At 37.9% G+C, this 25,706-nt stretch overlaps 1 protein-coding gene across 2 annotated transcripts in view; it reads left to right on the forward strand.

Annotated features, from left to right (window-relative positions):
- The window catches only part of ROS1 (ROS proto-oncogene 1, receptor tyrosine kinase), a 111,796-nt gene that overhangs the window by 65,085 nt on the left and 21,005 nt on the right, over positions 1-25,706 (forward strand). Inside the window, exons 27-39 of one of the 2 annotated variants that reach the window (XM_065911453.1) lie at positions 2,532-2,711; positions 4,557-4,759; positions 6,268-6,412; positions 7,271-7,503; positions 7,591-7,767; positions 11,326-11,494; positions 12,202-12,319; positions 15,328-15,518; positions 17,420-17,503; positions 21,032-21,164; positions 22,437-22,599; positions 23,907-23,971; positions 24,921-25,050. In XM_065911453.1, coding sequence (XP_065767525.1) covers positions 2,532-2,711; positions 4,557-4,759; positions 6,268-6,412; positions 7,271-7,503; positions 7,591-7,767; positions 11,326-11,494; positions 12,202-12,319; positions 15,328-15,518; positions 17,420-17,503; positions 21,032-21,164; positions 22,437-22,599; positions 23,907-23,971; positions 24,921-25,050 — 1,991 coding nt within the window. The remainder of the gene's footprint in view (positions 1-2,531; positions 2,712-4,556; positions 4,760-6,267; positions 6,413-7,270; positions 7,504-7,590; positions 7,768-11,325; positions 11,495-12,201; positions 12,320-15,327; positions 15,519-17,419; positions 17,504-21,031; positions 21,165-22,436; positions 22,600-23,906; positions 23,972-24,920; positions 25,051-25,706) is intronic. The other variant, XM_065911454.1, reaches the window with a different exon arrangement.

A 25,706-nucleotide genomic window follows, 5' to 3' on the forward strand; every position in this document is an offset into this window, starting at 1 on the left:
GGAAACTGAGGCTGAGAAAGGTAAGGTCACATGTCTGTAAGGCCACAATTAATACAGGAGCTGGTGTTTTGAAATTGGGCCTAATTACAGCATCCCTGATCTTCCTACCAGTACTTCACTCCCATGCTGATCTCATTGCCTCCACATTTAGTATGACTTGGTCCATATTTGACAGGTCTATTTGTTGAAATTCACAAGCTTGTAGAGGAAATATTTTAAAGTCATTTTGGTAGTCTCCTAATTAGAAGTACCTGTAAAGTTTAAAAAACACCCTAAACATCCCCATATATTCTTAAAGCTCTAGTCCTCACCATCCAGTATAGTAATCACTCATCACATGTGGTGATTTAAGTTTAAATTAATTAAAATTAAACTAAATTCTAAATTTAATTCCTCAGCCACACTAGTCACATTTTAAATGCTCAAAACCCGTTAAGTGGCTAAGGTTACTGTACTGGGCAGCATAGATATAAAATATTTCCATCATCAAAAGTGCTATTGGGCATTTTGAAACTGCAAACGTGTGTGTGTGTATATGTGTGTGTGGTATAACTGAATGTATGGTTTTGTTGACATGTCACCCAGAGCATTCTAGAAATAATTCCAATGTACTTTCAGTGGGCTTCAGATTAGAGATAATGTTTTGAACTTCTCTTAATAGGAGAGTAACTTGCCTGTATTGAATCTGTGACAAAGACTCACAAAGACTCCTTGGTCAAACTTTAATTCCTTCTTTTTGGTCCGTGCCTCGTGACCTGCTGGATCTTACTTCCTGTATCCAGCCAGTGCCTCACGCCGTAGGAGCATGGAGTCCAGAGTCTTAACCACTGGACTGCCAAGGAAGTCCCTAATTAACCTTTAGTTACACTCCTGTGAGGCGTGTAACTAAACTAGGCCTCACATTTGACTTTGCATGTCCATCCTTGCTGAGTCCAGTTTTACCTAGAATCTTGCCAGATCAGTTTAGAGAGAATCCCTCCCGCTCAGTATCTGACCAAGTTCTTTATCCCCCTTTCTTGATGTTCTTGGCTCGCCATTAGCAAAAATCCGATTGGACCAGCTTAGCAGGAGCCCCCCGCCCCTTGATGTCTCCTCTCCTCGTTGGCAACAGCACCTGCTGTCCTTGTTGCATTTGAGTTGTCCACGTCTCCCTCCCCCATTGCAATATTCCAACAACCTTGATTAAAGTCTTCCCGACCATTTAAACAAGTGTCAGAATAACTTTCCTTAACATCTGATACACAGGACTATTTAATGGGCCCTTATAGAACTAGTCAGTCTTTCAGGAAGCCACAATTGAAATCCGTAATCCCAAAATTAGAAAATTAGAATAACTTTAGAGATCTTTTAGCTGGTGTAATATTGGAAGAAATCTTCTTTACAAAAACAGCCCTGCTTGAGCTCTTGTTTGTGAAACATTTACTACCTTATAAAGAAGTCTGTTTAATTTTTGTGCAATTCTAGGTATTATATATTTTTCTTATGTTTAAAGTTTTCTCCCATTTCTCTATTCATTGGCTTGAATTCTGATCTTTAAATTTACAAAGTATAAATCAGTCACTTTCCACATGATAGCCACTTAATTGTAGAAACAGATGCACTTCCTTTAGAGGAAAAAATTTAAGTATCTATAAGTACTCCTTAGGTGATGTGGCTTCTAGATCTTTCTTTGCCCTGTCCACCCTCCTGAGATTTAACTCTAGCTGCTTAATCCTCTTAAATGGTGCCCCATAATAACTCACTGTACTTTGAATATGTTCTGGTCAGTGCAGAGGACCTCTGATTACCCAGGTCTTTTTACTGCAGCTGAAAGTGACATCAGGCCTTTGAGTTGCCTGCCATTTGAAGAACCCATGGTCTTCTTTATGTTAATGATTATAAAGCCAGATTTCTTTCCTAATTTACAGACTTAATTTAACCTTGAATTTAGGATGTTATATTTGTTATTAAATTAAAAGCTATTGAATTCCCATCCATTTCATGATTCTGCTGTGATAGTTTTGAATGGTAAGCCTAAGACTGACTGCACTAGTGACATTAGGATTCATATGTATTATCTGCAAATTTGATAAATATGTTTGCTCTGCATTCATTCTAAATCATGGATAAAAATATTGAGCGAGGTACTGAGCCCTGAGCCTCATCTCTTACCTCCCTTCATTCAGTGTTGTTTCATGTGAAATCACACAGCTAAGTTTTGAATCCTGATTCTGCCCTTGGATAACTTTGTGGCCTTGAGGGGATTATTTCACCCCCCAAGCCTCAGTTTCCTAATTACAAAATTAGACTAATAATAATAGTATTTGCTTTGATATGGCTTGATATGGCAGGTTGGCCAGATATGACACTAAAATGAGAAAATATCTGTAAAATACTTAGGCTAAAAACTCAAAATAAAATTATTCTTTTGTGCTGAAATAATAGATTCAAAATTGATCGGAAAAAAAGATTTCACATATTGCTTAGAGCAGAAAATGTCAGCTATGTATTTTGTTCTTTATGTTCTTTTTTTCATTTATGATTTTTATCAGCAGGAAAAATGCTTGTTAGCTTGACTGTGGATGGAGAATTTCTTTATTGGATTTCCAAAGTAGAGGACAGCACACAGATTTATCAAGCAAAGAAAAGCAATGGGGCCATCCTCTCCCAGGTGGAAGCCCCAAGGAGTAAGCATATTTTGGCTTACAGTTCAGTTCTACAGTCTTTTCCAGGTAGGAAAGTCACATTTTTTATAAGCTTGTTCTCCCAGTTTCGGATCAGGAAAATCTCATAATGTCTCCTCCTCCAGGGCAGTCCTTCCAGCTCTTCATTGTGCTCTCAGCATTGCTCCAAATGCTCAGGGTTTGGTGCACGCTGTAATTGCTATTTGCCCTGGGTCACAGTTTATCTCTATGTGTACTCGCGGCTTGGGCTGTGGCAGGCCACTTTAGATGTGGGAAATCCTTGTCCTGTCAATCTGTCTGTCTGTTCTCTTTCTCTTCTCAGTCACATAACTTTCCTTCTTTTTGTCTTGTGTCTCCCCTGATGGTATTTTAGACTTCCCAGTGGTGTCAAAAAGCTTTGCATTTAATTTCAGGTCTTTTTCAAGGTGAAGTGACTTATGCATTATAGTATTATATATGTCAACTATTTAACGTGTGTACATTTGTGCTACTATTTTTATTGTTTCTATCTTGTTTATTTCATGTGTCATCCATGAAGTTTTCTAGTGTTGTGCTCCTAAATCTGTTTTCCCCAGAAACCTTCTGGATTTTGTTTAATACAATGACTTTTAGGAATGTATGTATCATATTATGGTGGAACTGACTATATTTTTTGCTGAGAGTCATAATAAAAAATGTTTGAAATATAAAAACCAACCAACCAAAAACAAAAGCAGCATCACGTAGCCTTATGGGTGAGAGTCAAACCTAAAGTGGTTTTCTTAAGTTCTCTCTTCCATTAAAGTCACAATGTCATTCTAAATTCAGTATAATTCCCTCTTAGAGATGGACAGAAATGAAGAGAAGAAACTCTCTTTGCTTAAATGTATTCAGTTATAAAATATGTAAGTTATACAGTATGAAAACTGGGAGAATTCATAAATAAGCTGAATGTATATTTTGGTAATTAATTCGTTAAGAGATTCAAAAGGCACATGCAATATCTAGATGAGATTGAGCACATAGGCATATCTGAAGGATGAAAGTCCTAAAGGTGACATCAGTTTTCATCACAGGAGTTCATTGAAAAACGGGACTGACAGAATGCTCTCATTACTTTCTTCGAAATAAAAAAGGGTCCATTTTGCTACTGTCTAGGTGGCACCCCACTCCAGTGCTGTGGCCTGGAGAATCCCATGGACGGAGGAGCCATGCACAGTCCATGGGGTCGCTAAGAGTCCCACACGACTGAGCGACCTCACTTTCACTTTTCACGTTCATGCATTGGAGAAGGCAATGGCAGCCCACTCCAGTGTTCTTGCCTGGAGAATCCCAGGGACGGGGGAGCCTGGTGGGCTGCAGTCCATGGGGTCGCACGGAGTCGGACACGACTGAAGCGACGCAGCAGCAGCAGCAGGTACATAATTAGGGCTGCCGTGGTGGCTCACGGGTAAAGAATCTGCCTGCAATGCAGGAGACTCAGGTTCGATCCCTGGTTTGGGAAGATCCCCTGGAGAAGGAAATGGTAACTCACTCCAGTATTCTTGCCTGGAGAATCCCATGGACAGAGGAGTCTGGCCAGCTACAAGCCGTAGGGTCTCACAGTCAGACACAACTGAAGTGATTAACGCAGCAGCAGGTACATAATTAAGTGTACTTTAGCTCCATCTGCTGGAGATTGTAAGCAATTACCAGTTACTTTGCTCTCTTTTTCCCGACGCATTTAGCATCTCCAAAATGCATGAAAAAAAAATGTGTCTTCCTGTCCAGAATAACATTTCCAACACTCCAATATATCATACCTTATCTGTTAAATAAAAATGAAATGTGACATTATCCTTGATGTTAGATAAATCTGCTGATTCTATCTTATCCATATGTGTATATATTTAATCATTTTTATTATTATTTTAGATAGAGCATTTCTGTCTCTAGCTTCCGATATTGCAGAGCCAACTATACTTAACACCACTAACACCAGCCTCACAATCAGATTACCACCCACTCGGACAAAACTCACATGGGACGGCATCACCAGTCCCACTCCCACATACCTGGTTTATTACAAAGAAGTAATTGACATGAAGAACAGCTCTGAACTGAGAGATAAAATGCTGGTAAGGCTGAAGCCAGTTGTCTTGTCTTTTCCCAAGATGCCCTATTTTGATATAAAATCCTCAGCCAAAGTATTTTCTGTATAATGTTCTGAAATATGCTATTAGTTTGATTTTTTACAGCTGAATCATCAAACCATTCTGGATTCTAGTCTCTTGCCTGGGAGTAAGTTAAGCTTTAAGGAAGTACCTTAACTCTAACTAATGGTAGATTGCCTCATAGTAACTGTTCCCTGAGTGTCCTACAAGAGCTGGGTTTGTTGTCTCTCTAATTATTTTATCTAATTATACCCAGAAAGTGATGGAGTCCTGTTTTTGTGGCCCTCTCAAAAGATTGAGGGGTAACAAGTAAATTGGGCAGAAAGAACATTATTGTGTACCTCTTTTCCATCGTATATAGCTAATATACAAATTGTACTTTATATTTTTATTTTCTATAAATGTGCAATTAGGCAGGGACTGCCTTTTCATCCATCATTGTATTCCTAGCACCTAGCATACTACTTGGCATTGTATAGGCATTTACTAGGTATTTCTTGAATGAATGAATGGACACAATTCATTCCATCACTGGCCCTGATGTTCTAATTCCACGTGATGGAATCATGTGTTTCTCGTATTTTTCTTTGTACTTATATTTTGATCAAGTGAAAAGGTGAAATTGACCATCATCTATTGGAGGTAACAAGCGCTATATACTTGGACAGAAAGTACATCTGATTCTTGTTACTTCATTTGTCTATTTAAAATATATATATTATTTATTTTTGAATTTTGTCTATTTTAATCTTCCTTTACACATTTCTAAAAGGAGTTGTTTCAGAGACAGATTAGATCATTTGGCTGACTAAGATTGGGCTTCTGGCATTGGCATTTCTCTTATTAGAGTTAATCTATCGTTTTGGCTTCACAGTGATTAACATGGATCAAAGGCAGTGAGTGGTTCTCAACCTTGATAGTGCATTGGAGTTTTTAAAGTCTCTGAGCACATGCTTCACCTAAGACTAATGCAATCATATTTCCAGGGGTGGGACCCAGGCATCAGTGTTTTCTTAAAATTCCCCAGATGATTCCAAAGTATAACTAAAATTGAGAACTGTTGGTCTAAGGAAAGCCTTTTCAGTTTCTTAAGCTTTATTTCTAAGAGTGATTACGTAGCATAGCTTAATCTTTTACTGTATTCACTTATGTGTCACATCCTCACAATACCTTCCTGCTGAATTTCTAATGCACAGCTAATAAGACAATTTTGTCCTCTGGGAATTTATCATCCTACATAAAATAGTTAAGTAACAACTAACTGAGGGCTGCCAATCATTTGGCATTCCTGGAAACATTAAACAACTCAGGTCTGGGCAGACCGGGACAATGAAGACCATCAGTCATGATCCAAGATTTAAAAATAAATTAAAAATTTTGAGTCTTTTCCTTTTTCTCTCTTTGATTAAATAATTTCTCCCCATTTGTGCAAAAATAAGAATAAGTTATTGATTTTTTAAAATTAATTACAGGAATTTCAGGGGAGCATTGCCCTTATTGAAGGTTTACAGCCATTTTCAACATATATGATACAGATAGCTGTAAAGAATTATTATTCAGATCCTTTGGAACAAATACCTCTGGGAAAAGAGATATGGGGAAAAACTAAAAGTGGAGGTGAGTTATGGGCATGGTGTGGGTTTCTAGAGTAGGATTTTGCAATTTACGTGATGTGTGAGCCTATATTTGGTTATCTGGATGTTAAGAAATATTTCTTATGTGAGTTTTTTAAGCTTAATAGAAAAATGTGTTTGTAGAAGAATATTCTGATGACATCCTTACTCTAACACCAGAAGATGATGGATAATATTCCATCAAAATGAAAAGCAACTATATAGCAAAACATTGTAACAAATTCTGTTACTGGAAACACATTCTTTGGTCTCACCACACAGTGTCACTCTCATCCTGTATATTTCTAGGTCTCTGCACACGTGGTGAGACCCAGGAAAGTCAAACTTTTTCTCTAGGTGAATTTTAAAAAAATTATTTATTTTTTAATTGAAGTTTTAATTTAGTTGCTTTACAGAATTTTGTTGTTTTCTGTTCGACTTCAACATGAATCAACCATAGGTCTATGTGAATTTTACCGAGGGCTACTGAGATGTAAAGTCATGTAACCTCACTGCCTTAAAGAAAATGGATTTAGAGTCTGAAAATGTGTCGTAAGAGGTGGTGATTATTATGAGGAAATGCCATTTCTTTCACATGTCTCCGATGGCTTTCACAAAACCAGAATCGGCCAGATCCTTGAACTGGAGTCAGAGAATGATTTAGTCATTAGTCAAAAATAAGCCAGAGCCTTTCAGGCAGCCTGGTAACTTACCATTATATAAGAGGCTGGCTTTCCCTTGGAACATCTGTCATTCATTCTGCTCACATGATATGCTTATTCCTCAACCAAGACCCTATGACTTCTTTCCATCTTTCAGTGCTGTTGCAACATCCCTTATTGTGCGCTGCTATTTATTTCAGTACCAGAGGCGGTTTGGCTCATTAACCCAACCGTGCAGTCAGACACCAGCCTCGTTATATCCTGGACGGAATCTCACAGGCCAAATGGACCGAGAGAGTCCGTCCGCTATCAGGTGGCAATCTCTCATCTGGCTCCCATTCCAGAGATTCCACTAAGGCAAAGTGAATATCCAGATGGGAGTCTCTCTCTCCTCGTTACTAGACTGTCTGGTGGAAAACTCTATGTGTTAAAGGTACGGCCAGTGGATTGGGTACTTTAATTACCACGCTCGAGAGCAAGGTTCGAGAAAGGTTAAGCAATTGTTCTTTTTTACTAAAAGGTTCTGGCCTGCCACGCCGAGGAAATGTGGTGTACAGAGAGTCACCCTGTCACTGTGGAAACATTTGACTCGCCAGAGAAACCTTATGGCTTTCTTCCAGGGAACACTAGTTTGCAGTTACATTGGAATGCTCCTTCAAATGTTCACCTCATCAGATTTTGGTGTGAACTCCAAAAGGTACATCTCAACGTACACTTTTAATGCAAATCTTTGTTTTATGCTATAGAATAAATCAAAAGGACTTTTCAAAAAATATCTTGAGGGCATTCACTTGTATTAAATGAGTGATATATTTGACAACATTCATTGATTCAGATTTTCCAGATAGATGTGGTAAGCTATCTAGACTGATTTCTGATGGAAAAAATTCCCAGAGAGATTAATTTGCTCTTAAAAGGCTCCACATAAAAGGGTATAAATTATGGTTAACTGGTTTCATAATGTTTTACTTACTTTAGATGTTATCAGCATGCGTTCTCTGGTTTGAAGTCCATAGCAATTTGTTTTATTCTATGGGGAAAAAAATGAAATGAAATGAACAAACATAAACCTAAAACCTGTTTATAAATGTTCTTTCAACAATTTAAGGACTGTATAGCAACAGGAAAGAAGTAAATGATAAACTAGTTTATTCTAAAGTAGTTGGATCTTAGCTTGTAAACTTTAAATAGCTCCCCATTCAAAAATCTTCATGCTTTAACCAATGTAAAGCTATCCACTGAATTTAAGCATCAATTAATCTAATTAACTCACTTCTAAGGAAAATCTACATTGATTTTTATACTGATACACTTAATAGATTATTAAGTTTTTATAATTGTGACATTTCATTTTTCACTACTATATATTTATGTGTCCATATTTGTAAAGACTGGTTAGGAGTGTTTTGTAAAAACAAATCAGTATGGTCATGACCTCACTTTTCTTTAAAAATGAAGTTGTTCCCCAGGGGTTTTAAATTTTTACTATATAAAATATTTTTTAGAATCTTGTAGTTTTAGATAAAAACTATGAAAAATAAGCAACAGCAGTGATAAATTGCTCTAAGTATTAAGTTGATAAGACCAAAGACCACAGTTTAATTGGATTTTTTCCATTGAGCATGTTAATGATGATTTGTTGCCTATTTAGAAAATAGTCATTTCATAAAAATTCAGTTTTAAATTGGAGAAACTGAAGGATCATCTTTTTGGGGGGACAACTATTTAAGTAAGCTTAATGCGGTTCAGCTTGAAGTCAACGGCAGGGTTGTAAATTTCATTTCCCATATCAAAGGTGTGAACTGAGGAAGGACCTTAGAGGTGATTCCAGCTTCTCCTGTTACTGATGAGAGGCTGGAGATTCAGGCAGGTGGCCCGATGAGTCAGAATCATGGCTGGACGGGGAGGACCCTCAGAGCTGACTCATTGCTACAGAGGCTTTCCCTTAGTCCATCTGCAGAAGGAACATGAGTCATCATCAACCACCCCACTTGTTAAAGTTTAGGAGAGGGGCAGCAGACGGGGCCACCTGGTTCTGTCCCCATGACTTTCTTATGATGCTTTTGTTTCAAGACCTCCTCTACCCTTGCTCAGAACAGATTTTTAGATAGACCACTTGAGAAATCATGAAGCTGCAAATGTAAGATGTCAATTTCTACATGCATGATCACCTACAAGTACTAATGTAGAAGGCTGTGTTCTGAGAGGGTTGGTGATGACATTTAGTTGGAAAGGTCTATTTCTTTTGAGTAAGTTGAACCTACCTCATCATGATAGGAAGTTAGGAACATTCTTGTAATGCCACACCGAAACTCTGAGGGGTGAGTGACAAAGGTGAATATGCATAATTTAATTAATCTTTTTTGTTCCTTTCCACCTCCACCCTTCTCCTTTCTGGAAAGGGAGAAAAAGATAAGCTTCCAGTCTTCATCTTCTCCTTATATGGAGAAATGAGAGTCTTAGAGCACAAGGGCTAAATTTTTATCTTGGTCTCTAGATTTCATAGATTCTTTATTATAATAATGCGTAGAAAAAGAACACATTCAATTTAGATTGAGGAGAAACAAGTAATTTTGCTTTGGTAAATTTTTTTCATGAAAATTCACTAAAATGGTCTTTTTCTCAGCTATCCAGGGGAATCCCTACCAGAACCAGACATTTCCGAAGTTTCCGTCTCTGAGACATCATAATCTGCACCATTTCCCCCACACCCTTGCTTAATAATTTGGAAATCCTCTCTGGTAGCCTTCCCCGCTGCACTTCTTGGCCTCTGATGAATGAAGATCCCAACTCCCTTGTGATTTACTGGGGTAGCCCATGGCATCTCTCCAAGTTAGTGGTCCGCCCAGGACATTCATTGCTGTGGTGAGGTCAATATGCTACAGTTTTCCAGCAAAACCCTTGGCCAAATATCTCCCTGACATTCCAAGGGGTTCTTATGATTTCTGGGTGGTGTGGAATGTCAGGTCATCTAGACTACTCACTGAAGAGGCATTAAGGAGGCAGGACCAAAAAGGGCTAAAAATTTTCAGCCAGGAATCAACATCTCCCTTCCTCCTTGCCCCTCAACCCCTTCAGAAGGTTCAGAATAAATATTATTTTGCATCTGCATCTATTTCATTAGGCTATATGAATCAGCAGGACTGAGACATTTCTGAGTTTAACAGGCAATGTCTCTGACATCAGCATTTCTTTTCCTTCCTTCTGCTCCTCTTTCTGTAATAGAGTGATCTACTTCCTGAAGGTGCTATAGTGAATTATTTCTTTTTTATTTTTTCTATGAATTATTTCTAACTGAATAGAAAACTAATATAAAGTGCCCATCCAATGAAATGGCATGACCTTGTGAATGCTAAATGAAAAAGGAGATGTAAAGTGAGGTTTATTTATGGAAACTGATCTTCTTAGGAAACTTTACTGGGGAAAATACACGAAGAACACTTGACAGAAGGCCGTATCCTCTGTCTTCTCCTATTTGTATATTGAAAAAAGTCATCATTTTCATATAAGATATTAAGGATCTTGAATCTTATTTAGAATACACAGATATTTAAAAATACACAGATTTTTTAAAAGCAGTGTTTCAGAGAAAGAATTTTAGTATAGCTCTAATTACAGACCCAGTGAAATGAAAGTAACATTTCCTATATTTAACTTCTAACCTTGCCTACTTAGTGATTGAGTGACAATAGGCAAAGATTTCCTTCTTTTAGGGAACTAGGCTTCATATGTAGAAAAGTAAGGAATGTTGCTTAGATGCCTGAAGAGGGTTTGGGGAGGAAAAACTAAATGTTTTCATTTATAAATCACTGTGAACTTCTTTAATATGTGAAATATTGTGAAAATATTACTACTTTGAAATCAGCAAATATGTAGAATTGAAAATATCACAGTTTTAATTGATCATTTCCCCTCAGCTGTGAATTTGCATCCTCAGCCATCCTGATTTGATAAAGAGGCCTATCATTAGGGATACCAAGAAGCCAAACAATCCTCCCAAGGATAAACAGTCAGAGGTGCACGTCGCACCTTGGACTTATCCTCGGGAGCATCGTTCAAGTAACTTACAGCTTGTCGTAAAAAATAAAATTGCTGTTGGTGGAAGGGGATACTATCTGGGATCTGACACTCATAAAGAAGCTCTTATTTTAGTATAAACTGCAAGCTTTAATGCTTGCTACAGGCTTTTGAATTTCTATGTTTAAGAAGTTTTTCTTAAAGAAAGAAAAATGTTAATTGAGACTTCTTTTCCTAGTGGAAGCACAATGAGTTTTACCATGTTAAAGCTTCGTGCAGCCAAGGTCCTGCTCATGTCTGTAACATCACAGACCTCCAGCCTTATGCTTCCTATAATGTCCGAGTAGTGGTGGTGTATAGGACAGGCGCAAACAGCACCTCGCTTCCAGGAAGTTTTAAGACTAAAGGTGAGTACTAACATATTCAACACTTAGGAAACTCTAGACATCGCTCAATTCTTTTCTCATTGCTCGCTTCACTAATCCTAGAGGTTGAGATTTTTCTTAAAAGAGTAAATTACTATCTTTAGAGCCTGACTGAAGAAATTGAAAAGAGGTAGGGGTTTCTTACAGCCAGTAATGAGATAATACTTGTCTGGTTTTGCAGGATCGTAAACTGGAAAAAATTGTTTCACCTTTTCATTATTCTGACTTTCTGTCTAGCTATGATATTTTGTAGTAAGAAGTAAATGAAAACAGTGTCACTGGGTGTTCAAATATTTACTTATAGACTACTACAACAAGATGTTAAAAATAAAAAATCTAAAAAGTATATTAAATTAACCAGTGTTTTAACAGCTATTCCATAACTCCAAGTTGATCCCCGTAATAATAAGTGAAAAATGCTCCAAATCTTACAATCATCTTTTTTACTTGCATCACTTATTTTGTGTCGGTCTAAGATCTATTGTTACTCCTATCATAAATCTATCTAAACCGTCACTAATAAAAATCTTCAGGTACTCACTTAAACATATGCACTCATATGAACGTATTTCTGAACATTTCTTTAATGTATTTGGCTTTTCTCTTAGTAAATGTTGTCTATAGAAAGATGTTATGCAGAATATTTTATACTTCTAACATATCAATCAAATTTTCTTTTGTTTCCAAAGCTGGAGTCCCAAGTAAACCAGGCATTCCAAAATTATTAGAAGGGAGTAAAAATTCAATACAGTGGGAAAAAGCTGATGATAATGGAAGCAGACTTATGTACTATATCCTTGAGATCAGGTATGTCTGTTTACAAAAGTGCTTTGTAAACTACAAAGACCTAAGCAGTTGATTTTAAGGTATTATTGGATCAAAATTAACAATATTTGTGAATGTGTGTTTATAAGTAAACATAAGGGATCTTTAGTGTGTAAGGGCCTTGCATGCCTCATTATATTCTTTACACAATTCCTAGTGGTTAGCCTTGGCATTCCTTTTCAAGGCAGATAGTCATTCTTCTCAGAAATCTGCGACACCTTGTCAGTGGAAACAACTCGGTCTTTTGAGCATGCACCTAATATTTACTTGATTTTGTTTAAGAAGCTAAATTGATGTTTGATGTTAGATGATGATATGTATGTAAATTTCTGAGACTGATTTGTTTTAGAAAGATGAATAAGATCTAGTGAGAACTGACAATGAGCTGGTATATTTCAGAAGGTGAAGTCAAGTCAAGATCTGAAATGGTCTGTAGTGTATAGGCAACCCAGGATTCTCTCGCCATTTTCAGGGTTACAGTTTGTAGTGTGTTCCCAGGGACTAAAATTGCGCCTTCGATGAAAATCTGATGAACATACGCAACCTCAGATCCGGCCAGTATGGGGAGCTCTGTGAATCACAACTGGCTCAGATGAGCTGATTTCGTGCCAGCTTAAGGAGAGAATTCCAGATTCCACAGACACTCCCCTCACGGGACTATGAAACCATCTTTTAAGAAGCTCCAAGGACAAAAGTCACTTCCATAATTATAGTCCTGGCAACTTGAGCTTTAGATCTATTTTTGCTTCATCTTGCTCTGGCATTCCCATAACCTTAAAAAAATTTCCTGCTCACACTAGAGAATTATGTTTGCTTATTTCTAACTGAAAACTTCTTGAAATTTCTGGTACTTTTTTAAAAAATGATGCAGACTGAAGTACATCCTGACCTGTAGAACTGTCTTGGTGGTCTGTGACTGCAGTTATGTTCACCAGCCAGGCCACACCATAGTCTTACTATAGCCTTGCTAGGAGCTCTGTAGTGTATTCCCCTCAGTAACATGTGAAGTGCATAGCTCCATAAATACTCTGCATTTCCTTGCTCCCAAGTCTCTACTCTCAGGAGAGAGACTGTAGGATAATATAAAGTGTCATCTATCTCAGAGAATCTCACAGTATCTCAGAGTAACTTCTTCGGTCAGGACCTTTGTGTGTACTTGCTCGTGTTGTACTGGTGGTGTTAGTGCAAAGTGCATGCACTTGGGAGCTGAGTAGATTGCATGAGTTTCCCAGGGCAGTTTCCCAGGGCAGTCAGAACAAAGTACCACCAGCTGGCTGGCTTAAAACAACAGATATGTATTCTCTCACAGTTCTGGAGACTGGAAGTCTTAAGTCAAGGTCTTGGCAGGATGGATTCTAGGGAAGCATCCTCCCTTGCCTCTTTTCAGCTTCTGGTGATGGACCACAATCCTTGGCTTTCCTTGATGTGTACAGGCATCTCTCCACTCTCTGACTCTGTTATCCCATGATGTTCTCCTTGGGTGTGTCTCTTCTTAAGAGGGCCCTGGTCATTGGATTTAGGGCCCACCCTAAACTAGGACCATCTCATCTTGGCTTAATTGCATCTGAAAAGACTCTGTTTCCAAGCAAGGTCACATTCAGAAGGTCTGGGTGGCATGAAGTTTGAGGGGGATTAGCCAACCCAGCACATAGACTACTTAAAATCCTTGCTCTATTTCTTTTTTGAACTTAAGCTTTCTCGTCTGTAAAATGAGCTGATGATATCTACCTCTTCAGGTTGCTGTGAAGATTCAGTGAAATGAAACAGCATATGAAAAGCCCCAGTATGATATTGTAAATAGAAGGTGCTCAACCAGTATAAAAAGTCTTCCTTCTCTTCCTTAGTGGCCAATGTCTGTGAAGAACCAATTTATACATTTTAAAAATCTATTTATTTTTAACTGAAGGACAATTGTTTTACCATTTTATACATGTTTAAAGGTCTCTTTCTTTTGGATCAGAGTTGTTTGGGTTGAAAATTGAAATTGCCAGTTCCCAACATGAGGCTTCAGACAAGGCAGGAGAAACACTGCCCCACAGCTTTACTCAGGATGGTCCCAAGGACACTTAGCTGCAGGTCACAGTTGTGACCGTTGCTGCTGTCCTGCTCCTCATGATGTCTTAGCTCATCCTCTGTCCCTTGGAGGCTCAGCTTTTGCTGTCCTTGGTGCTCTTTCAGGACAGTCATTCAGTTAGTGGGAGCAGAACTGGCTTCCATTATTTATCTTCAAGCTGACTGTGGGTGGGTACCATCCCCTAAAGCTGCTGCGGTCTGAAAAGTTTCAGACCTTTGCAGACTTGAAAAGGTCATTGTCAGAAAAGACATGATGGGAAGGCCTTGAGCTTACCTTCAGTCTATGGTTCTGTTAAAAGTCATTTTAGTATGTCTTTTGAACCCAGCTCTTGTTCTCTTTCCATATTTCATTAGGAAGAGTAATGAGGACTGATACTGAGGTAGAGTGTAGGCTAATTGGAAGCAACGAGGCTCGGAATCTCAGATACAATGATAATTTTGGTGGCTGAACTATTTTATTTTCTTTTTCAATTTTATGTTCTGTGTTTTATCCAGATATGGTATCAGTAAAGGACAGATAGCATAAGAGACTGAAAATTAAGAAAAATTTTAAAATTCCCAGTTAAAAAGTATGAAATCACTGACTTATGTGTTTGGAATTCTGAAGAAAGTTTGCACACTCCGATAGTAAGAAGAGGCTCTTCAGCTGTCTCTCAGCCATTGATTATTCGTCATTTTCCAGATGGGCTGAGTCGGTTGGCTCCAGGCATTGCTGGGATGACTTTATAAGACTCTGCTATGTTCTGTAGCCAAACCATGTGAGAGGAATGAGATCAAGGGCAAAGTGTGCAACAGGAGACGCTCCGGAGTTCTGTCATTAAAATGATATATGAACATCTAGAAATATCACATATATTGTTTTGTATATTTCCTATATTTATGATTCTGCTTTTTTTTTTTTTTTTTTTTTTTTGCAGAAAAAGCACTTCAAATGATTCATGGAACCAGAATTTAACATGGAAGATGGCTTTTAATGGCTCATGCAATAGCATTTGCACATGGAAGTCCAAAAACCTGAGAGGAACATTTCAGTTCAGGGTAGTAGCTGTAAATAATCTGGGGTTTGGTGAATACAGTGGAATCAGTGAAGATATTATATTAGTTGGAGGTATGTTACCATGTCTGTCTACATACTAACTTATTACACAAGGATTCAGAAATAAAGATAAGCGTATTCTTAGCGTTAGCAGTAATTGAGTGACTATATAACTTCACCAAACTACCATAGAAACTATTGAACAATTTATTTTATACTATGTGAGCTTCCTGAAACATCAATATCAACATGTCCTTTTTCTCCTCAGTAGCCATCAGCTGATCTTTAATGCCTACTGCATCAAGTCCATGCTCCTAGATGGACTTCTAAGGCTATTCACAGTCTGTTTTTTATCCAGCCTTATTTTTCTGTTCCTGGATCTCTCATCTGCTACACAACACACCTGAGACTCGACTTTGTCTCTTCTCCAATATCTACCTCTTCCACTGGGGAGCCTATTTTTGTTTATAATACTTTATCTTTCTAACCACATAGGCTAGAAATTGCAGTACCATGTTTGGTTTTTTCCCCTTTATTCAGTCACCAAGTTCTGTTGACTTTATTATCTTGACTTCTGTCCACCAAGTCCCCTTCTTCCTGTTTCGACTTTGGCTTTCCTAACTTAAGCTACCACACAAGCCCATACTCTTGGCTTAAGCCCACGGCCGACAGCTACTCCAGCTGAAGCACGAGCTGGATCACTGCACCGCTGTCTGAAAATCTTGAAATGGCTCTCCATTCACTGCCTTCAGAATCAAGTACAAACTTTTCTGTGGCATTTAAGGCCTTCCACGATTTGCCCTCCAACTGTGGTTCCTCTTTCCTAATATGTATCCTTACGGCTATAGCCATACCAAACTGGTAAACAAACAAACAAACTTCCATGACACCATGTTCCCTCAGCCTCAATGCAGGCTTGCACCACCTACCACTTGCCCTTAACTGGGCTTTTCTGTCTCTCACTTTGTCAATTGAAATTCTTCTCATCCCTCAGTATCCATTGTGATGCGTAACTGCTGCTCCTTAGACACACACAGCATGTTGTTCTGTGCAAAACTGACGTCATTCTTATTTGTGTTATAGTTAGTTACCTGGAGAAGAATTCCACAAACCTTTTCTGAAAGAACCAAATAGTAAATATTTTAGGCTTTCCAGGCTACATGTCTCTGTAGCATCTTCTTTTTTTTTCTGATAATATTTTTAAAATGTAAAAATTGTTCTTGGTTCACGAATAGCACAAAATGAGGTTACTGTGGCCAGATGTGGCCTGCATGCCATAGATGCCAAGCTCTGGTCCACAAGTTCATCTTCTCAGTGTTTTCACCAGGTGGCGCTAGTGGCAGAGAACCCGCCTGCCAATGCAGGAGATGTAAGAGATGTGGGTTTGATCCCTGGCTCGGGAAGATCCCTTGAAGGAGGGCATGTCAACCCACTCCAGCATTCTTGCCTCAAGATTCCCATGGACAGGGGGGCCTGGCAGGCTGCAGTACATAGGGTCCCACAGCGTCAGACATGAGACTAAAGTGACTTAGCAAGCACACACACACATCATGTTTCCATGTTTATATTCCTCAGTTAAATGCTCATGGAATTAAATGTATATGAAGACGTTATAGAGGAAATAATGCTCCCAACTGTATGATAAATGAAAGTTGAGATGTCTTTGTCCCAAATTCATTAAAAAGATTATTCATGTTTTATCAACCATTTTAAAGCAGGAGATAGGGTGGGTATATCCCAGTGGTATATTGGAAACCAGATCACTGGAAATGAAAAAAGAGAAAAAAATCCCTTGACTTTGATTACTCACAGTGTAAATATACTCTCTCCATGGATGATTTCAAGCTACTGATGGTTTAACTATTGGCTTGCAAAAATTCAGTAGGAGTTAACTTTGGCATATTCTGGCATAATACTGAGACAATTGAGTTTTACTCTTTGAATTATGTTCTTTTTCTCATTTATTTTATTAGATGGTTTTTGGATACCAGAAACAAGCTTTATACTTACTATTATAATTGGAATATTTCTGGTTATTACAATCCCATTAGTCTTTGGTAAGTATAATAGATTTAAAAATACATCAATAGGTGATAAACTGGTCACTTGATCGTATTAATTGATTTATCTGAGTTTAATTTATATCTGATTAATTTTCTACATGAAATAGATTCATGAAATTCACAATGTTACCTTTGGCTGTGCTTCAGTCACCATTAAACCCTGTGAATTGTTTTTTCTAATCTGGGGTAACCATTTCATGAAAAATATATCCATATTTACACTTCACAGTATTCTTTAGATAAAACCACTTGCTAAGGCACCAACTTCTAGCCTTTTTTAAAACCGTATTACAGATTGGCTATATAACAAGTGTTTGTAACTTATAGTTTGAAAAAAGTAAAAGAAAAATAACTCTGGGTATAAAAAAAGTGTAGGATTAAAGGGAGACCAGTGAAACCCTTGTTCGGGATAGTCTGGGTTTTCAGGCAGACAGCCTAGTTTAAAATGAACAGGGCCTCTTGCAGAAGATCCATTTCTGGCTTGTAGCATTCACTCTCACTTTTGGATGTCTGGTCTATTTGTTTCAAATCTCTGCTCATTTGTAAATAACCAGGAAAGTAGAGCAATTTGGCTAGATTGATAGAAAGTTAGTTATTTCTCATCACTAATTTTATACTAATGTGTTAGTCTTAAAAGTCTTTCTTTAAACATCTAATAATGAGAAAATACAGGGACAAGCCCCCCAAAGGTGACTAAACATTAGACCTTTCAGGTTATCATATATCAGGGCTTCCCTGGTAGCTCAGTCGGTAAAGAATCTGCCTGCAATGCAGGAAACCTGGGTTTGATCCCTGGGTTGGGAAGATCCCCTGTGGAAGGAAAAGGCTATCCGGTATTCTGGACTATATAGTCCATGGGATCACAAAGAGTCGGACATGACTGAGAGCCTTTCACTCTCAGGCTATCATAGTGGATCATACATCCTGCTTTATTCCCGTCACTCCATTATAGTCATCCCTACTGCTTTCAGTCTCCTGAAATGTCCTGATTTGGATTATAAGATACACAGTCACTCTGTCATTAACATATGAGCCTCTGACATGCTGAAGAATATTTACCAGAAACCAACACTCAAGCATATATTCAGGAAATTGCAGCTTCTTTTTTTTTTAAATAAATAGGGGAAAGATTAAGGAAAAGTTAACCTTTTCCTTATTCAACAAACATAAAGTTGAACCCTCAGGATAAAGAAAGTCAATATTTCACTCCATGTCCTAAATCTGTATTCTTTCCCCAAACTGATTAGAGTCATAGCTATTAGCATGTTGAAACTTGAATTGAGATTTTTTTTCAAACATTCCACACCAAACAGTATGTGGAATATATGATTCCTTCAGCTAACTTGGAAAGCTAAAAATTTCAGCTGAGCCTGCCAGGATTTTAACCTGTGGTTCCAAGGAGTCTAAGTACTGCACAGCGGATGTTTGTGCCCCTAAGCCAGCCCCTCCAGAATCACGCATATGACTGTAGTATATTTGGCAGTTGGCATATACGCTTGACTGTCTGCTTTCCTGCTGGGAAGGAGTATTACGTGAAGGATCCTGCATCTGACCTTTGCCTACTTACTTGTACATCACCGTTGTCTAAACTCATGACTCTAGTGGATGAACATGAGATAATTTCAGATAACCTATTGTGCTTTCAAGACACTTCATGGATATCTAACTTTCTCAGGACTTAAAGGTCTTTATTCTACTTGGAACTCATGCATTTTTGAGTGGAGCTAAGCTAATTTGGTTCTTTGACTTTTAGTAGTAGTGCATGTGGTTTTACTGGTAGGATTGTGTGAGTGCATGAGGAAAGATTGAGTTATTCAAATAATGAAAATACCAATTGTTTAAAAATTTGAATTGTGCTGAGGGCTTTCATCAGTCATGAATACAAAATTGAAACAAAGATTTTAAAATAAGCATCAACAGCCTACTCTTTGGTGAGTGGTTATATCTACCGTGTAACGTGAGCCTTACACTGGGAGCAAAGGAAAATAGGCTGTAATGGTGCTCTGTGACAACCTAGAGGAGTGTGATGGGGTGTGGGAGGAAAGCTCAAGAGCGAGGGGATATATGTATATTTATGGCTGATTCATGTTGTTGTATGGCAGAAACCAACACAACATTATAAAGCAAGTATCCTCCAGTTAAAAGTAAATTAAAAAATATAATTGCTGACCTCAGGAGCTTGTCGTTTAATGGGGGAGGTAAGACATACTGGTTTCCCTTGTGACTCAGCTGGTAAAGAATCTGCCCGCAATGTGGGAGACCTGGGTTTGATCCCTGGGTTGGGAAGATCCCCCGGAGAAGGGAAAGGCTACCTACTCCACTATTCTGGCCTGGAGAATTGTGTGGACTGTATAGTCCATGGAGTCACAAAGAGTCGTACGTGACAGAGTGACTTTCACTTTCAAGACATATCCTGTGCAAAAAGTATAATGAGAGATGTGTTAAACAGTAATAAAAAGAAGTAGTAAATGGAATGTAGAAGACAGTGACACAGTCATGCTGACTGAGAGCCACAATTGGTCTTATAAGTTCAGAGATGAGATATCAACAGAGGTTGCAGAGGCCTTGGATAGCATCTCTGAGGATATGGAGTCTTGAGTTGGGTCTTTAAAAATGAAAGACGGGTGGTAAGAGCATTTCAGGTTTAGAAAAATTGCATTAGCATAAGTACTTAAGATCTTTTCCTGTCTGGTCCCTCAGATGGAATTTCACTTGCGTAAAACTCACCTGTTGGGTACAGAAGCTACTGTGGAATAAAGTTCAAATTTTAATCATCATCTTGCAAAACATCCTTAATGTTTTCAACTTCTGTGACAATATTCTGGTATAGATGGGCAATCTTAATGACATAAACGTATTTTAATCTTTGAAAAATATAACATGTTTTATGTTTATAAAAATATTATTTGCCCATTATATGAAGAAAACAATACAAATCACCCATGATTCCACAACTAGGGAGGAACACTGCTAACACTTGATAGATTTCATTCTAATAATCTTTCCATGTATGTGAGTATATGTATTATGAAAAACAATGAATATACACTCTGACCTCTGCATTTTTAAAATAAAACATGCCATTATATAGAAAGCATCCTTCAGGTCTGCTGAGGAGAATAACCTCGATGTATCTGGATTCAAAAATGAATTTGTTCACTAACAATTATAATGCAAATTTGTTTTGGTTTATTTTGAGTCTAGTCTATGAGTGATTTTGTGAAATAAGTTCTGATAGTAAGATACTTCTAAGTGTTTATAACAGCAATTGGAAATATATTAAGAGTTATCCTGAGAAGTGAGATAAAATGTGATGTGGTATAAGTTATACATTTTCATATGACTTTTTACCTGGATTTAGTTAGTTTTTCTATTATGGGCCTATTTTTTTCAATCAACTTTGGTTGTTCTGTCAGTAGTGTTGTTCAGTATAAACTTTAAAAATGTATTGTTAGCAGCATTTTCTAAAGAAAGAGAAAGCAATATTTTATTTGGTAAATTATGCTTTTTTTTTCTTTATAGTCTGGCATAGATTAAAGAATCAAAACACTCCCAAGGAAGGGCTGACGGTTCTCATAAACGAAGACAAACAATTGGCTGAACTGCGAAGTCTGGCCCCTGGAGTAGGGCTGGCAAACGCCTGCTATGCGATTCAGTATGTAACCTGGGCTGGCATTACGGGACACCTAGATGAGAAGTGTGGGCGTGCTAAGTCGCTTCAGGCGTGTTGGACTCTGTGATCCTACTGTGGGCAACTCTAAAAAGACTGTCCATGAGTGCCACGCTGCCCAGGACTGTCCTGGTTTATGCCCATCATTCTGTCATATTCAAAAATGACATCCCCTTTCATTCTCAAATGTGACCTGGGATGGATGGCAAATTATGTTGTTATCCTATCCTAAGAAACATGAACAAAAATCAAATGTTTTCTAGTGTTTTAGCACATTATTTAAAAATAAGTAAAACAAAGAGATAAATGCTACGTGGAAGGGAGTAGATGGTAATATGGTTGATTCAACAAGAAGAGACGGATTCTCTTGTGTGTGCTATTAAGTCAATTTTTTTCTGTTTTCAGAAATTGTATGGTGATTGTCTACAAAACTTCTCTAAAATATATGAGGTTTTAACTTCCATTGTCATCTTAATTTAAGAAGATATTTAAATGTCTCATTTAAAAGACACTATATTATGCTCCATGCAAAAAGGATTATATATAGTCATAGGCCTTATTTCTAGAAATTTATTTAAAGACACAAGAACACAGGACTTGAAGTAGACACAGAGGTGACCTAAATATGCTTTTCAGAGATGACTTTTCCTTGAGAAAATATGCAGTGTATCTGATTTTCAAGATTCTCTTTTAAAAACTCAAAGCATTTTTAATGCTGGTGAATTTTCTCCTCCTCATAATATTCCAAGTGAGAAACTTGACTTTCTAAAAGTTAATCTGATGGATAAGAAATGATGTTATAGTAAATTTTGTATTACCTGAGAGATTAGGTGTATGAAGTAAAGTAAAAGCTTTGAGCTCATAAGCCCAGCTGTATTTATTACTAATTTGCAATAGCTTTTTATACAAATAGGTGACCTGAAGAAAATACAAACTGATAATTTTAACAAAACAAACTACAGTGAAAAATTTTGAGGCAATGCACTCACAGGCATGTTATCAAAAGGAAGCTGCCTAGAAGTGAAGTAGCCTACTCTGTCTGGGTTTCAGAAGACAGAAGGAATATTCTAGAAGGTGGAACAGGACTGGAATAGGGATGCAGACACAACACCATGTCACATTGAAGGCACTACCTTCAATGCGTTGCCAAGCCATGAGATTTCTCTTCCCTTTCTCCTCCTTTTTTACTCTCAAACACTAATACCCATATCCACTTATAAACCATTTTGGGAGACCAAAAACAGCGTTATTTTCCAGTAATCTTCCGACCCAAGAGGAGATTGAAAGTCTTCCTGCCTTCCCTCGGGAAAAACTGACTCTGCGTCTCTTACTGGGAAGTGGGGCCTTTGGAGAAGTGTATGAAGGGACAGCGGTAGACATCTTAGGAGTTGGAAGTGGAGAAACCAAAGTCGCTGTGAAGGTAATGTGGATCTTTTAACTCCTCGGCTTGTTATGTCTGCGTTATTGACAGGGACTTATTTAAATATAACACTGAGAAAAGAGGAGTGATCTTGACTGAAAAGATGCCTGGGAGAAGGTAGAAACCTATCCATGGCTACGGAAATCAACAGTCCTTTTTTCCATTTCCTGCATAAGTTCTGTTATTAACAGTTACCTCTGAGGTTACTGATTCACTAAGACTAGCAGAGAGTTTTTCCTTTCAAATATGCTCTAAGAGAACTGCGGTGCTTGGTGCTAGAGCAGATAGTAAATATTATAGACTTGCTAGTCAGATGGTGTCAGTTCTAGCTATGCAGCTCTGTCACTGCACTGTGAAATCAGCCACAGTCAATATGTGAATGAATGACTGTGGTTGTGTTCCAGTAAAACTTTATTTATAAAAATGGAAATTTTCATTTCACATAATTTTCATGTGTTATGCAGTTCTCTTATTTTTTTTATAACTTTTTTCAACCATTTCACAATGTAACAAGTTAATTATACCTCAGTAAAACTGGAAAAATAAAAATGTAACACCTATTTTCAGATTATAACTGTACAAAAATAGATGATAGGTTAGAATTGGTCCACAGGTTGTAGTTTGCTGACCCCTGTACTACAAAATTATTCATCATAGTGCATTCAATGCAGTTAAAAGGAATCGCTGGATATACTCTTGTATTTTTATAAAACTTTCTTTTGATCAACAGATGACGTATCTTTTATGTAATTGAGTAATATCCTGATTATTGCTTGTTAAGAATTTGTTGCTTTGAGAAGTTGTCAGAGAAGTTACAAAATTCTCTCCATTTCCGGTTGATAGTATTTTAACATACTTTAATCTCAAGTGGTTTAAACAAGTGTTTCTTTTTCTTACATAACAAGATGACTTCTGGCTTTGGTGTAGTACTGTGTCAAGCCAGAGCTAGTATATCTGAAATTCTCTCGACTTTGTACGTGTGTGGTGCCTCATGGTTCTAAGATGGCTGCCAAAGAATCAAGCATCACATCTTCATTCAGGATATGGAAAAGGGGAAGGATAGTGTTACGTGTATATGTTCAGGAAAGTAAAAAATTTCCACACACCTCCTCAACAATTTACCCCTAACATTTCATTGATCAGGACTGAGTCATATGACCATGCTTGCTTGCAAGAAAGGCTGGGGAGTTGGAGAACAGTTTTGTAAGATAAAGGTGGCTATTACAAAACAAACGTTGTCCCTATTAACTACTTAGCTCACAGAAATGCCTGTTATACTGATTCCTGGCTTGTTTTATGTTGTGCAGACTTTGAAGAAGGGCTCCACAGACCAGGAGAAGATTGAATTCCTGAAGGAGGCACATCTGATGAGGTATTAGGCAGTTCTGAAATAATTTTCCCTTGGTATGGGTAGGAAGCTTTTACATATGATTAGTCGATTTTTAACTTTCAAAATCAGCTGACATCGCAGATTATGTTCAAAATAAGCGTGGCTGAAATTTTTTTTTTTTTCATAGCTGAAATTTAAAAGGAAGTATGCCTGGAGTGACAAGTATTCTGTAGAATAGATTTTTATGATAGTTTCTCTGAGACTGGGCATAGGCAGTCCTTAGACAATAGGTCTTCTTTTATTTTACCTCCAATAAGAATCATGTTTTGCAAGTGATTTCTGAGGCTGATAAGCTTTATACATGCTTATGTTCTTCTAAATGTGTAATCATAAGTCAAGTAGACCAAGTAAGGGAGAATTCTCTTAAGCACCGTGACATCAGTGAAAATATTCTTGGACTTGGTAAACTTGTCTTCAAGTTAGAGTTACTTGACAGTAATGGAAACGACTCAAGTACATTTTAACAATGCTGAGGCGGTGGTCGACAGGGTCCCAGGTTGCAGGTTCTGACCATTAGACTGGGGCTTATTTACTTTGACCTCTTGAGAAAACAATTGTAGCCAAAAATTGCGTGTCTGAATTGTTTCTCTAAAAGGGAGAGAATTATTTCATACTTGTCATGACCAAAAATGTAGTGTTTTAAAATGTCTTTTGAATAAAGATATTGGTTAAAGTTACTTTCTTTTCCCAAAACATAAAATACTTGCTATAAATGCCACTTCTGCCCTATTCTATCCACATGCCTTGGCCACTAGGGGTTGCAATATTACCTCTGTAAGGCAGGCATGAAAAGGAGGCTTTCATTTATTAGAGGGGAAAAAATCAGGGGTTGAAAGGAAACCAGAGATAAAGATTTCCTCTGTTTCACAAAGGCCTTCACGAGACTTCTGTCGCTGACATGTCATCCTGCCTGTCTGTTTCCACCTTTTAGCAAGTTTAATCATCCCAACATTCTGAAGCAGCTTGGAGTTTGTCTGCTGAACGAACCCCAGTACATTATCCTGGAACTGATGGAGGGAGGAGACCTTCTTACCTATTTGCGTAAAGCCCGGATGACGCAGGTAGGAAATGTGGTCCACACTATTGGTTTGGTAACACAGATGACCTTTAAGTTCCTCTTAAACTTCTTTTAAATTCAATAGACTGCAGTTTTGCCTGGTGGTAGAAATTTAGAAGACTTCCATCAGAAAAATTATTGTATTTCCTTCATATTGGATTACTCATACTAGAACCCTGGGCTAATGTCTGGCCTTTTCTGGCTGATAGAGCCTGTTTTTAGTATCTAATGGAAATTAGATACTAAATTAGTATACCACCACCACCACGCTGCCAGAATCGTGTTCTCTCAAGAACAGAGAGTGTGTGGAGTTTCTCTGTACTTAATTTATCTGCTTTTATGTCACAAATTGAAATTTCCACCCCTCATGTCTTTACCAAGTACTAGGTTATATGTCCCTCCCCAGTTGACATTTTCTGTATGGATTTTCACAGGCATCTCAAAAACAGATCTCTTGATGTCATGCATCCTCCTTCATGCCCCCCATCCAGTTCCTTACTTTCTCTTTTCCTATCATCAGGCTAATAGGTCCTGTCTGCTCTGGGGTTCCTCTTACAACATGCAGCCCCAGTCCATCCTCCCCATCTCCCTGGGGCCGAGAGCAGGTGGTCTCGGCCTGCACAGGTGGTCGTTGGAAATCCAGTGGCCTGTGTGTGTTGA

Source organism: Muntiacus reevesi, chromosome 19 (genome assembly GCF_963930625.1).
Source record: "Muntiacus reevesi chromosome 19, mMunRee1.1, whole genome shotgun sequence".
NCBI lineage: Eukaryota > Metazoa > Chordata > Mammalia > Artiodactyla > Cervidae > Muntiacus > Muntiacus reevesi.